The sequence below is a fragment of the Chenopodium album genome, chromosome 16 (genome assembly GCF_948465745.1).
Source record: "Chenopodium album chromosome 16, dcCheAlbu1.1, whole genome shotgun sequence".
In the NCBI taxonomy this organism is placed as follows: Eukaryota; Viridiplantae; Streptophyta; class Magnoliopsida; order Caryophyllales; family Amaranthaceae; genus Chenopodium; species Chenopodium album.
Genome location: NC_137849.1, coordinates 43,955,920 through 43,969,685, shown reverse-complemented (window position 1 = coordinate 43,969,685; position 13,766 = coordinate 43,955,920). Strand labels below are relative to the sequence as shown.

The following is a 13,766-nucleotide window of genomic DNA, read 5'->3' as shown; positions in this document are numbered from 1 at the left end:
ATGAGGCTACTACTCTTTAACTTTGTTTGATTGAGGAAATATTTATTTAATGGGAAAATGATCTTAGTTTAGCCAAAGACACCCTTATAGAATCATAAATCAAGGCTAGTGGTTAAAATTGAAGATACGAGATATAATTCCACATATATCTTCACGATGTTGTGAACATATAAAAGCGTTTTAATTCAATCCAAGACGGGTACATTTGGCTTGTTAATGGGTGATTAAGATATTTGTATTACCATAATCAAAACTAGCACTAGCTAGTAGCTACATGGGGGAGTGTGTTCACGTAATTAATCATTGAGTGAAGTTTCAATTTTTCAAATTGAAAGGTTTTCTTTGTTCAATGTTAAAGAGAAGCCAATCGAGTTGCAAATTCAATGCAAATATGAAATGTAATCATGATCTTTATCAGGTTGAGAAGCTTATCCGTACACATGCTCCGCCTTTGGAGTCGTGCCATGTTTAGTTTCTACTTGGTTTGATTTTTGTTGTTTCGGGTCTAGCCCTCGTTTGCACCCAGAAAAATGGCGTGGGACTAGCTAAATCAGAGTTGGAAAGTCGATTACAATGGATACGTGCATGATAAAGCAGCAACTTTACACAAATTGAAACAAGTATAGTACAAAGCATTAATTAAGGTAATCATATAATGCATGCATAGCCTTTAATCAAGGGAGCAAAACAATTAGTTGGGAAAGGTCAAGTATAAGACATTGTATACATCACCATGGGGCACGATATGAAACAATGAAGTAGTGACGGATCAAAAAAAAAATTTAGTAGGGTCAAAATTGAGTGCATCTTGTCGCATACTCTCTATAACATTTGTTGCATATAGAAGGGAAAAAATGAAAAAGCGCATTTAAAATGGTACTTTTTATTGTTTCAGTTGTACATTTTTTATACTATTATACATGTATATTATGTCTTAGTAGTACTATTATACTTCCTCCGTTTTTTTTTGTTGACACGTTTCTTTAGTCACGTTTCCCAATGTACAACTTCAATAATTCATATCTTTAATTACCGACAAGTAAAAATTATGAAAAGTTAATATTTTGAAAATATATTTCGTGACGAATTTAACAAGATCCCACTTGACTATATTTTTCATTATATATAAAGCACAAAACACGGTCAAAGGAAAGTGTGTGAATAGTGCTAAAATCAAAACGTGTCAACCAAAAAAAAATGGAGGTAGTATCTCACAGTAGTATAATATTTTGATGTACCAATTACATACTTATTTGTACTATTAGCATAATATTTATACTACTACAATATTTAATGGTACTATTTACTTATTAAATGCTACTTTATACTCCCACTACAAATTCAACTTCATTACTACATTGTCATCCTATATGCAATGTTTACATATAAGAGCTACGTGCTAGATCTTAACCGTCAAAATTAATGCGTAGTATATGCTAGAATTTCAATTGAATAGATCTTAACCGTCAAAATTAATGCGTAGTATATGCTAGAATTTCAATTGAATCATACAAATTTACTTTTGTGTCTGCGTTACACATGTACAGTTTATCACTTCTCAGTCAAGTGTTAACAACTTTCAAGTTTTCAACCCCATGTATGTCATATCACATGGCTAGATTATCTAAATAGCATAGCAAAATCGCACAAAAGCTTTCACAAGTAACTAACTGATCGTTGAAATTTGGTGCACAAGTAAACTTTCAGTGTTTACGCGTTGACTTATTCAACAACAATCTTGATTCTTCAGAGTTACCAAGTGATATCATGCAGCAAAACATACAACAACTTAATAATACCAACAATAATAGAGCAACAAAGTCTAAGGGGGGACCAAAGTTGGTTAAAAGGGTATGATTCAGTTATAATAATGTGAAAGAGATTTGTGCACGAGCCAGCGACAGTTTTGAGAGGGGTTAGTTACTAACAGTTGGCTTAGTATTGATTAGAACTTAGAAGCGTGATTGTATGGTATTATGTACACTACAGATGAACTATGTACAGATAGTAAGATACACAAGCTCTTGAGTCTTGATCTGAAGTGTCGAAATGTAGCATCACAGTATTCACAGCTTCTGTTTAACAAAATATTCCTGAAATCATTGTGTACAATCTGGCAGGCCATGTATTTGCTGAATCTACAGTGATGCAACCAATTGTCTCATCGGTGTAAGGAGCCTTGCTAAGCGAAGTGGTACATGTGCTTTGACCAATGTTCCATTCTCTGTATAATCCTGAAAGTAGAGGGCATGTATAAGAGATTGTGACTCTTAAACAGCATTTGTTTACTTTGAATCTGATGTTAACAGTTGGTAAAATAAGAGAAGGAAATGATTCAGTGATATACATGCATCGACAGGAGACACGGTTGTTGAGCAGCATATATGTTAACTTCCCAGGAAAAAAGTTTAAAAAATGGATGATTAAGCAGTTCATACAGACTCAAACATTCAAGCATGGGTGGCAAACAAGTCATTTGGATCAAATTTGGTTGCACAATCATTTGGTTCAAACTTTGGTTGGTTCAGGACTGTGGTCATAGCTTATTATGAAATTACAAATTATTTTTAGGGTCGGGTTAATTTTAGATTCAGATCAAACCATAGACAATGTGATTATGGGGTACAGGTTAGAATGGGTGAGGGTGATTCAAATCATGTATTAACAAACGTGTCAATTTCAACAACTCTGCTCAAGATTGCAGGACAATATGTGTAACAAGGAATGTCCAGTTCAATTCATAGTGTTATTTCAAAAGGCCAAATTTACAGCAACCACCAGTTAATACATATTCTTTAGGTAAGTTGGGATGTAAATCTTGTAACAGGTTTAGGAAATTTCTATCTGAAATGTGCGCGCGTGCGCACACACACACACCCCAAAAAAAATAAAACCAACTAACCAATCCTGGTGGTTAGAGGCCAAGGAGAGATTAACTCACAGTTCTTTCTACCATTCCAATTTGATGTATGCTACTGAGAAGTTCTCCTTTGTCAAAAGGAACCAGTGCTTCAACCCACACCATAGAATCCTGTCACAGAAACACGATCTGGTTAAAGCAAAGCATTGAAGTTGTGAATAGAACTTAGTACATATATTTTGGAATCAGGGTTAGAAGGTATGGTAGCATGCATTGGCATTACACAGTACTGATATAGAAGCTACCTTCAGCTTTTCCTGAATGGCGTTGTAAAATTCATCAAGTCCATCACCATTCAAAGCAGATAAACAGACAACATTGCCTCGTCTCTTTGCTTCTGCCTTAATTTTCTCTGGATCACTCACCTTATCAACCTGACATGAGCATTAAATTAAGTTATACTGCAAATACAGCCTAAGATAACATTCACCTTCTCAGAAATGAAACTTCAAGCTAGTAATTATGAAATGGAAAGTTCGAACTGTATTGGTTCATATGAATATATTAGGAGGCTAGTATGCTACTGAGTACTGACAGCCTTTCATTAAGAATGTTCTAGTACAAAAATTCAGATTGCTGCATCTCTCCAAAGGATATATGGACTGGAGAAGAGAAAATTGCAGCATGTTTTCGGATTCTAAAGTGCTTATCTCAATCAATACCTTGTTCCAAATAATTAACATCGGAATTAGCGACACATCCAATTCTGACAGAACTTTATCCACAGCATCAATTTGTTGCTCGGCCAAAGGGTGACTGAAATCAGAAGCATCTGAATGAGATGATGAGGGAAAGACGAATTAAATCCAAACCTGAGTATCAATTAATACCTAATGTCCACCACATGCACTAGAAGTGATGATTCAGATATTTCCTCCAATGTGGCTCTGAAGGCAGCAACCTGCAACAAACAGCTTAGAGAATTTAATCAAACTAACCAAAGTTCAAAACATACATCACATTGCTGGAAAAGTATTTACCAGCGTAGTTGGTAGCTTTTGGATGAATCCGACAGTATCAGTTAAGAGAAATTCCTTCCCATTCTTCATCTAAAAACAAGAAAAGGATATTACATCACAGAAAGTCAACATAAGATAAGATTTCACTTTCATTCACTAAAAACCACAATAAGCTCTAAACAATGCACTTTTGTGAAATAATTATCTCAAGAAAACTATTTAGCTAGAGTTTTCCATCTTCAAACAACTGAAAAAAATGAGGACTTGATGTTCATTGCAACTTTGGTAGTGACATGAAGTAAACTAACCAAACTACAGTACGCTGAATTTAGATAATTAGTAAACGTGCAAACTTCTAATTGACATTTTTTGCTCAGATGAAAGAAGAAGATAAATGGGAAGGGAAAATCCCTAGATCTAACACACTCACCTGCACCCTTCTGGTTGTTGGATCAAGTGTAGCAAACAATCGATCCTCAGCAAGCACGTTCGCACCAGTCAATTGATTTAACAACGTACTCTTTCCAGCATTTGTATATCCTACCTTAGTTTTTCAATAAATGCAAGTTTCATCATTATCGCTGAACAGAGATATTCAGAATTAAATACTAATACAATTGTTTCAAGGTAAGCATCAACTTACTAAAGATACAACTGGAATAGGCACTGAAACACGACGATTGCGATACAGCTTTCGATGACGCCTAACAGATTCCAGCTCTTTTTTCAGAACACCAATCTACCAGGAAATGGTCGCCAGAAAGAAAATAAGCAACTCAGCATCCAGACAAAACAGATGATGGAAGTGAAAAAAAAAAAAAAACACACGAAGCATTGACAATTTTTTAAGCCTTTTCTTGTTATAATCATCAATGGTATTTTTGTCCACTGATCCAAAGCTAGATCAGAGAAAGAGTAATACACTAATACTTGTATAATCATGTAATTTACTATATATGGAAATAAACTAAAGGAGGTACTATGGAGAATGTAATTGGTTGTTCTAGCCTTCTAGGTGGCCATGGGAATAAATGTACCTTTAAGTCTTGAACATTCAGGTGGAAAATGACACCAGATTACACGCAAAATTCACTGCCATCTTTTCAGTTTTTATTTACACTAAATGAATTGCAAATTAATTACTTGAAGCAAAAGGGCAAAAGCGACTCAAAAGGCCAGACTAGAAGTTCCACTCACACAACCATTAAAATATAAACACTTTGGAAGTGGTGGTTAAAATCCCACTTACTTGGTCTCGTAGAATACGCTTGTCCACTTCAATTTGTTTCTCACCCATACCTTTCACCCTCCCTCCTGCTTGACGCTCTAAATGACTCCACATTCTTGTCAGCCGTGGTAATTGATATTCCATTTGAGCCAGTGCAACCTTAAGAGTGAAGCATTGAAGTTTTTCTCATCAGCAGTTCAGCACAGATGCCAATATAATTTCTTTTCATACTTAAGCATATTAAAATATATACCTGTAAAGCAGCTTCATGAGTCGCTGCCCGCTGGTTGAAAATATCCAGAATAAGTGCAGTCCTATCACAGACTCTAACATCTTTTCCAAATACTTTCTCCAAATTACGCAATTGCCTGCAATAGGTTCACATTCAGGACCAAGTACATCCGTAACTACAAAGACTACAATACCAACAACGTTTATGCCCACCATGACATTAAAAATTTACAATTACACTTCTTTTTTTTTTTTTTTTTTAATAGAAAGCAATTTAGTCAATAAGAATCCAACTCTCAATAAACTCCAACAATTGTGCCATATTATAGCTTAGTAATCCAACCTTATATACAGAGATTAGGAGATCGATGCAATAATGAGATAAGAGTATTCTGACAGAATACTTCTGCTAGTTATTGCCATTTAAAGGTACCCTCATGTCCCTCAGAGACTTCAATGGCAAATTTACAAGTTCATATGCTTATGATATATCTCTCAATCAACTGTAAACTTATATGAGTAGAAGTCGATAGCTAGACAACACACATACACCAATTGTCAGTTCCTCAAATTATTAAAAAAAAAAAAGAAATTCATTCTTACCCTGGTGAAAGCTCATCATCAAATATCACTGTTTCAACATCAAATGCATGAATTGCACTCTTGATCTCAGAAACCTTGCCTGAGCCAATATATGTTCTTGGATTTGGAGCAGCAAGCCTAATTCATACAGCAGGTATTGATGTTATTTAACCTGCAGGCCAGCAGTTCTCACAAAATAATAGTAAAGAAAATATGTATTTGATAGAAGATGTATGTGAACTAAATAAAAGATGAACACATGAGTACATGACAACTTATAAGTCATTCACATTGGGATTAGTAATCTAAGTATGGCTCAAATTAGAAGTGTTTTCACTTACAAGGAGTTACAACGGCTACAAAATAAACTCACCACATTGCTTTGAACTTGAATTCAGATGGTTATATTGTCATTTGATGCAATACTCCCTATACAATCCTCCAACCCTGCCCTAACTTTGACAGTCACACACAGAGGTACAAAACATGTCGACTGGAAGGTTTAGGAAATGCACAGACAATATATATCTCCAATGACCTAATTATTCAGTCCTAAGAGATGCCCAAACTAGGCCATAACCACATTATGTAATCGACAAACCCAATATATACTCACTTTTGATAAGTAGAGCCAACAACCTGAAGACCTGCTGTGTCAGCTAGCTGAGCCAACTCTTTCAGAGATTCTTCTATTCCAAAAGATTCTACTTTAACACCTTTTTGCTCCACACCCACAAGATAAGCTTTTTCAGCAAGAACCTGACATTACAATATTAGGCCACTTAACTTATTCTCCCAAGAGCCTCAAGCAATGGCAGAGGGCACATAAATAAGATAACAGTCAATCAATAGCAGTATAACACAAAATTAAAAATGCTTAGCTACGAGTTATCTATTCTTTTCTTCATGGTTAACATACCAACCAGAATAGCCTAAGGCATTAGAAACAGTGATCCTATGCTCAACCTCAATAGAAAGCCAAATATGCATATAACATCATAATACATCATCACCACGATTCCTCTTAAAGTATTGGATTGAGTTTGTTTAGAGGTGGTTTATGATGAACCCTAAATTTGATCATTAAACTAATAATCACCCCCCCCCCCTCTCTTTTGTAACGAACCTTACAGCCTTCTCTAGTTCTCTGCCATGCATCCCCATAGAAATTCTGCATACAGATGGTACCCTTGATGCAGTGTTGCATACTACTAGTACTTACATAAAATTGGTAAAATTAACAATCACAATTCTTACATTAGCTATGATCCAATAGTTCACAGCCATTATGTTAGAAAAGAACAATAATGTAAACGGGATTTGATCAGAGGCCTCGGGTTTCACCCCAAGACCTTATTCACATGTTATCCTCCAACAGTAAGCTATCTACAACCCTAATTTCAAACACCAATTCAAAACATAAAAATGTAAAGAACAAAGGAGAAAAGGATAGCTCATCAAATTCATAACTAAAACATTCAATTTAATATCAATTCAAAAGTACAGTAAACAACAGAATAAGAAAAGGGAATGACCTCCTTTCCATTTCTGAGCTTAAAGCGACGTTCTTCCTCCTCTGCCTCTTCTTGCTCCCTCTTACTCTCCCCATTAACAGAAAATGGAACTGGGTCTTCAAAATCATCCTCAAAATCACTAATTACCTCCTCAATTTCTCCAGTTTCTTGTTCATCTGGGGTAACAGGAGAGAGAATCTGATCCACACCATGATTAATTTGGAGAGAATTCACACAAATTAAATTCTTGGGGTTTTTATGTTGATGGGATTCTAAGCAATTTCTTGAATTTAAAGTAGATTTTTGAAATGGCAAGGATTGAAATTGAAGTGGGTAAAAATAATGGGATTGAGAATTTTGTAAAGAAGATGAAGATGATGAAGTTTTGGTGCTAATTATCCAACAGAAGCTGCTTGAACTCATCTCTTACTGATTATATTTTGCAATGGATAATGCAACCTTTTTTGTGTGTGTTTTAGATATTCATACTTGTGTGAGTAGTGAGTTTGGTCTTGGACTCTTGGGTCGGTTGGAATAAAATTAGCAAATGATTTACGTATTAATTTTTATCTTATTCGCTTTTTCCCTATTTACCCCAATTATTTAAGAATAAAAACAAATACGGATGTATAATACATAGTACTTACATATTTTAATGTCATTAAAAGTTTTTCTCTATGTTATTTAGGTCGTTCTTAAAAGATTGTCTCATGTCATCTCTATGTTAATGGAAAATTAAAACTTTTACTCTCATAAGATCCCACCATTTTTCTTTGCCATATATTTCACTTGACCAAAATCTATGAGTATTCAAATAAAATCAATTATAGGAAAACATGTAAAATTGAGGGGATATATAGTATGAGATAAATATTAATGAATTTGAGTATTTGATAAGGAAATTGGGATGAAATAGCATAAAATGCAAAGTGATGTTCATCAACCTATCAACATATCAAGATAAGCTAAATTTGTCTAGGGTTTTAGCTTTTAGGTCGAAATAGTTTAACTCGTTTGTAAATTGAAATATTTGTGACCTTTATTAATTTAACTTAGTTTTTAACTTTTAAAGTTGATAAATCTACCCAATATAAATAGTAGTTTTTCGTTTGTCTCCATATAATAGAGTCGATCTCGGTCTGTTAAGTAATTTGTTTCAAATATAATTTTTGTAATACAATCTTCTCAAAACTATCTTATGCCAACATCTCCTTCATAAATAACATGATAGAATACACTAGTAGCTTTTGCTTCTGCATAAAACCATGCATGGCCATTTCAAGCCCAATAAAAGAAAACATCATCTCATTGATCTTCGAATCTAATAATGAAGAGCCCAAGTTGTGGAGTCTCCAACACTTAATATGAACTAAGGGTTTGTTCTGATTTAGTGAACTGAGCTAAACTAAACTGAACTGATTGGAACTAAACTGAACTGAATTGAACTGAATATTTTATGAGAGAAGGAAATTAGAAACTGAACTGAACTGATTAGAGCTAAAGTGAATTGAAATTAACCTGAAGAGAACAGGCACTAAAAGTGGATTTGAGATGCATAGTTCTTAATAAACATCCTCAATTCCCAAATTTTGATTGGTTGAAGTTAATAAGATAGAGTGCATGCGAGAGTAAAGTGATGGTTATTTGCTATTTATGGTATTGGACATACTTGATAACACACCGAAAAAAGAAATAAGAGATAATCTTAATTGGACGAAAGAAGTAGCAAACTTTGGTGCTATAATAATCATACACGTTGAAGAGTCTTTTTGATGTAATAATTAACGAGGACCAACTTCCACAATTATTTGAAGCATCAATTCGTAGGATGTCCATATATTTATCTATCCATATCACCCCAAATCTTGTTGGTGCCTGCAGCCGTAGGTCAAGTGCAATATGTAGACCCATTTCCACAGCTCACATGCCCATAGTCTTCCTATTTTAAGGACCCATACTGACCCTACCTTGTTTTAAAGGTTCATCAATCATCAAACCCTTTTGACTTGGGCGTGCAATTAACGGCTAACTATTATCCAAACCATCTAACTATCGAATGGTCTTATGGTCGGGTTCACTTAAACCCGTACTGTTCAACATAGTTCCGCCCCTGCTTCATGGTTGATATCTAGATAGTCCTTCGAAGAAGAGCATTTTGCTTTAGGTGAATTCATAAGAAAGTTTGCATGAAATGAATTCAGGACTACAAGCTTCATTCACTCTTAAGATTAACTACAAAACTAGAAGATTAGTACAAAAATCGATCGAATCACATGAAGAAGATCAATATGCTCTAATTTCAGCTAAACTAATGCATCTAATAATGTACTACTTCATACATTTACAAATAGAAGATTTTACTTGGCATAAAACTAACCAATTTCAAGTTCATTTATAACAAATCATCATCTCATTGATCTTCTGTTTTATCAGTCAGACCTTCCCCTGAAGAATCTACTGAAGAGTCCCCAAATTCTTCTTTGTACATTTCTTCAATCATTGGTTTCCACAATCTAACCCTTGCATTAATAAACCAATTTGAAACCTACATAACACAACATAAACCCATCAGCATAAACTCATAAAAGTATTAGTTACATACTCGAATTTGACAAATCGAAAATCGATTCTTTTACTTGATTCTTTGTAAGGCCAGTTTGTGATGCCAATGTTAGCTTCTCTGAGTCATTTGGGTATCTGCAGAAACAGACAGTTTCCTAAGTAACATCATCACACATGTTATGAATGACATGAAAGACAAATTAGTCTTCTAATGGACTTACGGATGAAGGAAATGCTCAAACAGCCAAGCACGTAGTATGGCCACCGAGGTCTCAGGGAGTCCTCGAATAGGCCGCCATGCTTGTCGATGAGTTCCTTGTATTAGCCCAATCTGTTGGAGAGACATCCTGCTATTGCTATTTCGACCATCTCGATCTAACAAACTCAAATGGGACAACCCACTTCCAATCTTAGGTAAATCAGGTGAAATTTTTTTCCTAATAACCTTAATTTGGGTTACTATGGCATCTCTTAGGCTACAAAAATGCCTAGACATTGCCTGAAAGGCTAATGCAGTGTAACATTTCGCAGCGCCGTCTCCTGCAATCATCTCAAATGATGAAATCAAATCTTCCATCCTTTGAAAATACTCATCATATCTCCCTTCAACCTAGAACATTACAAAATCAATCAAAATTCAGCATATTATGTCTGTAACACATATATTTGGCAAAATTCAGTAAAATACGGCATTATAACATACTGTATTATACTTCAGAAACTGTCAGAAACACCAACCTGTTCTAGTATCGTAATAAGCTTGGAAAAATTGATTTGGAGGTCATGTTTATCAGCTGATAAAAACCCATTACTCATCAATTCAGCTCTCAATTCAGAACAGAGTCCTCTGCTACACATAAACAATCTCTTTACATCGTTTAATTCGATGTCTTTGCTCCCGAGATCGATTACCTCTTCGAGTATTGATTGTGCAGGCTTCAGATACATCGAATTACTGACAGAATATGCAGTAAAAGAGGAATTTCCCATGAAAGAATAGTCCCCTGGGTTACAATTTTCTTGATCACCAGAAGAACTAACTAAATTACTGCAAGCCTGTTGCATAAGCTCTGAAGTAAAGGTTCTTTGCCTGTATTGAGGACTATGAAGCACTTGAGAACCGAGCGAAAGCGAAAGCCTATTCGGGCCCTGGTTGGCCTCATTTGAAGCTCCAAGAAGGTCCATGAGGTGCCTAGTATGACCCATATCAGAATGATCATCCGGGTGTACAACTACTGATGAATGATCATGAACAAGGTTAATTGATCTTGACATTCTTTCTTCAAGAGACTGAATCGTTGGAAAATGGGTATTACCAAGAGATTGATGATCTGAAAATGGGTTACTTGAATTGACCCTTATAATATCAGAATTATAAGAATCATCAAAATGTGGGTTCTGATCATATTTATCAAAACGGGGTTGAGAAGAAATTGGGTTTGAGATTAAAAAGTGGTGTAAACTACTTGATGAAGTAGGGTTTGTTTGGGTTTCTTGTGAAACCATATTTGTAAAAAAGTGAGTTTTTTTTAGGAAATTTTTTTAAAGTGATAAAAAGCTTTCATACAAGAGAATTGCTAAAAACATCAAAATGTCAGCTTCATGAAAGATTCTACAAGGAAAGAACCAAATCTGAAGAGCAAAAATTGGAAGGAAGAAGAGAAGCTGATCATAAGTGGGAATCTAACTTTGCCCACTTCTGTTTTGTGGGGTCTCAACAAAAAATTCTCCTTTTTTTGGGATTTTTGAGAATTTTGGGAATAAATTAAACTGTAATAAATAAGGGTTTAAGAAAAAGCTTGGTTTGATTTTCATCCAAAAAAATAAAAATTAGAATGAAAATGACATAAAAATAGTTGAATGAATTATGGTAAGTTGTAACAAAAGATGATCTAATGGGTAAGACCCTAAAGATATCATCAGAGAAGAAACTGTACTAAAACCTGCAATAGTAAGCAGCAGACAGTTGGAATAGTGAACAGTCAAGTAAGAAACATCAACAATAATACAGTATGCAACAAATAATTATAAAAAGAAAAGTACAAGTACCAAAATCTAAACCCCCATTAATAAATACTCATATAAAAAGTGCAACAACTAATCAATTTTTACAATAAATACTTCAATAGCTATCAGAAAACAGATGAATTTCTGAAACAAAGGGCATTAATAAGTTTCAATGAATGTTGTTCACAAAACAAGGAATTTCCTGTCAGTTTTAACTAAAACCCTGAATTTTTTATATAAAACCTTTAAAATGGTAAAACAAAATCTAGAATTTAATCAAACTTCATTAGTATTAGTATGATTGTTATGCAAGAACATACCTTTAGGGTTCTTAACAGCAAAAGACACAATCTTTTTCTCTCTCCTTGGATAAACACTATTACAAACCATAACAAAGAAAGAAGCTTTTTATACAAGGGATTAAATTTTTAATTTTTATATATAAAAAGTTTTTAAAAAAATTATTAAAAAAAAAAGCTAAGAAAATAGACCTGTACAAGTTCTCTAAAAAAGCAAAGCTAAAAAAACTAGACCAAGTGGAAAAATAAAGAAAATTGACAATGACAGATAAAAGAAAAGTCTCTAATTTTAATTTTAATATAATTGATCTTTTTTTTTTTTTTTTTTTTTACTGACTACAAAAAAACAAGAGATCCTGCTTCTGCTGCTGTATATTCACAGCCCCTGCAATTTCATTTCTTTGGGAGACTCAAAAGCAAAAACTCTGTTTTCTCTCTCTATGTTTTTTTCTGTGTTTCTCTCTCTAGCCCAAATTAATAGTGCATGAAAAAGATTGTTTTTTTTTTTTTTCAAGTTTTTTGGAGTTTTTCATTTCAATTACATTGAATTTTAGTAGTAGTACCATCTTTATTCTATGAAACAGGGAAAGAGAGAAGAAAAGTAGGCTATCTTTTAACACACTCAGAATTTTTAGCCACTTAGATTGTCTGTTTATATGAGTCTGTACCCTCCTCTTAGAATATCCTACTTTAATTTTGGTTTAGCTTGATAACACATGCAAATTCATGAAGATGTAGTAATAAATGGTGGTTTTGGTAATTATGTGTATTTTTGTAAAAAGTACAGTGTCATGAAATAACTTCACTAAATTACATGTGTGAAAAACACGTTTGGAGACTACATGAGGCTTTATTTCAAAATTTCACCTAAAATCTTGATCATTATTTTCATGTAATATAGTGATGAAATACGACGTAACCTTTACCAACAAAAAAAAAAAATAAAAAAAAATAAAAAAAACTCTACCCATCATTAATTGTTATATACTACAAAGTTTAATGTCTCAACTTTATATGTGCTTACATAATCCAAACGACTATAAATAGCAACATCTTTTTTTTTTCTTCGCCTTTCGGCAATGCAATAGTCTTTAGTACATGCTAATTATATGCAATTACAAAAACTTACTAAAGTACAGTAGGCTCTTGAAATCCAAAGATAAACACTCCCAAAAGAACAATTATTATTTTGCTAATCATACCAGAAAATAAAAAACAAATCATAATAATACAATAATAATAGAGTAAGAATCTTAAGGTGAAGAAAGAGAGAGATTGGTTGGTTACAATAGGGAAGATGGCATAGATTCTAGATTTGTTTCTAGGTAAGATGGTAGGGGAGTCTGGTACTCTGCTAGGAACTTGTTTTTGTAATCATTACCATTTTTGTTCATATTCCTCTAATCCAGTTGTCACTCTCTTAATACACACAAATTCTTTTTTATTTTTTTTGGTTTTCATGAA

The 13,766-nt window shown here is 33.9% G+C and overlaps 2 protein-coding genes across 3 annotated transcripts; both read right to left on the bottom strand.

The window, feature by feature from the left end:
- Positions 1 to 1,839: 1,839 nt before the first annotated feature.
- LOC145585486 (uncharacterized) lies at positions 1,840 to 7,952 on the bottom strand. The gene is made up of 13 exons (XM_081642189.1): positions 7,456 to 7,952; positions 6,537 to 6,679; positions 5,942 to 6,058; positions 5,361 to 5,475; positions 5,129 to 5,266; positions 4,523 to 4,618; positions 4,310 to 4,423; positions 3,901 to 3,969; positions 3,751 to 3,821; positions 3,583 to 3,676; positions 3,166 to 3,294; positions 2,942 to 3,031; positions 1,840 to 2,234 (listed from the first exon to the last, which is right to left on the bottom strand). Exons 1-13 carry the CDS (start codon positions 7,855 to 7,857, stop codon positions 2,139 to 2,141), a joined length of 1,674 nt encoding a protein of 557 aa, XP_081498315.1. The 5' UTR covers positions 7,858 to 7,952; the 3' UTR covers positions 1,840 to 2,138.
- A 1,678-nt stretch (positions 7,953 to 9,630) lies between these two features.
- Positions 9,631 to 12,460, bottom strand: LOC145586615 (BEL1-like homeodomain protein 11). 2 transcript variants are annotated; one of them, XM_081643499.1, is made up of 5 exons: positions 12,324 to 12,460; positions 10,735 to 11,939; positions 10,218 to 10,606; positions 10,071 to 10,131; positions 9,631 to 9,979 (listed from the first exon to the last, which is right to left on the bottom strand). In XM_081643499.1, exons 2-5 carry the CDS (start codon positions 11,500 to 11,502, stop codon positions 9,845 to 9,847), a joined length of 1,353 nt encoding a protein of 450 aa, XP_081499625.1. In that variant the 5' UTR covers positions 11,503 to 11,939; positions 12,324 to 12,460; the 3' UTR covers positions 9,631 to 9,844. The 2 variants fall into 2 exon arrangements, with proteins under 2 accessions (XP_081499625.1, XP_081499626.1); XM_081643500.1 differs by lacking the exon at positions 12,324 to 12,460 and having other exon boundaries at positions 10,735 to 12,301.
- Positions 12,461 to 13,766: the final 1,306 nt, after the last annotated feature.

Excerpts from the sequence above, each read along its gene's own strand:
- LOC145585486 (XM_081642189.1), bottom strand. The coding sequence starts at position 7,857 with ATGAGTTCAAGCAGCTTCTGTTGGATAATTAGCACCAAAACTTCATCA. Across the intron at positions 5,476-5,941 it reads GATGATGAGCTTTCACCAGG|GCAATTGCGTAATTTGGAGA; the intron begins GTAAGAATGAAT and ends AACCTATTGCAG. Across the intron at positions 3,032-3,165 it reads CCATTCAGGAAAAGCTGAAG|GATTCTATGGTGTGGGTTGA; the intron begins GTAGCTTCTATA and ends TTTCTGTGACAG.
- LOC145586615 (XM_081643499.1), bottom strand. The coding sequence starts at position 11,502 with ATGGTTTCACAAGAAACCCAAACAAACCCTACTTCATCAAGTAGTTTA. Across the intron at positions 10,132-10,217 it reads TTTGAGCATTTCCTTCATCC|ATACCCAAATGACTCAGAGA; the intron begins GTAAGTCCATTA and ends CTGTTTCTGCAG. Across the intron at positions 9,980-10,070 it reads CTGGCCTTACAAAGAATCAA|GTTTCAAATTGGTTTATTAA; the intron begins GTAAAAGAATCG and ends TGTGTTATGTAG.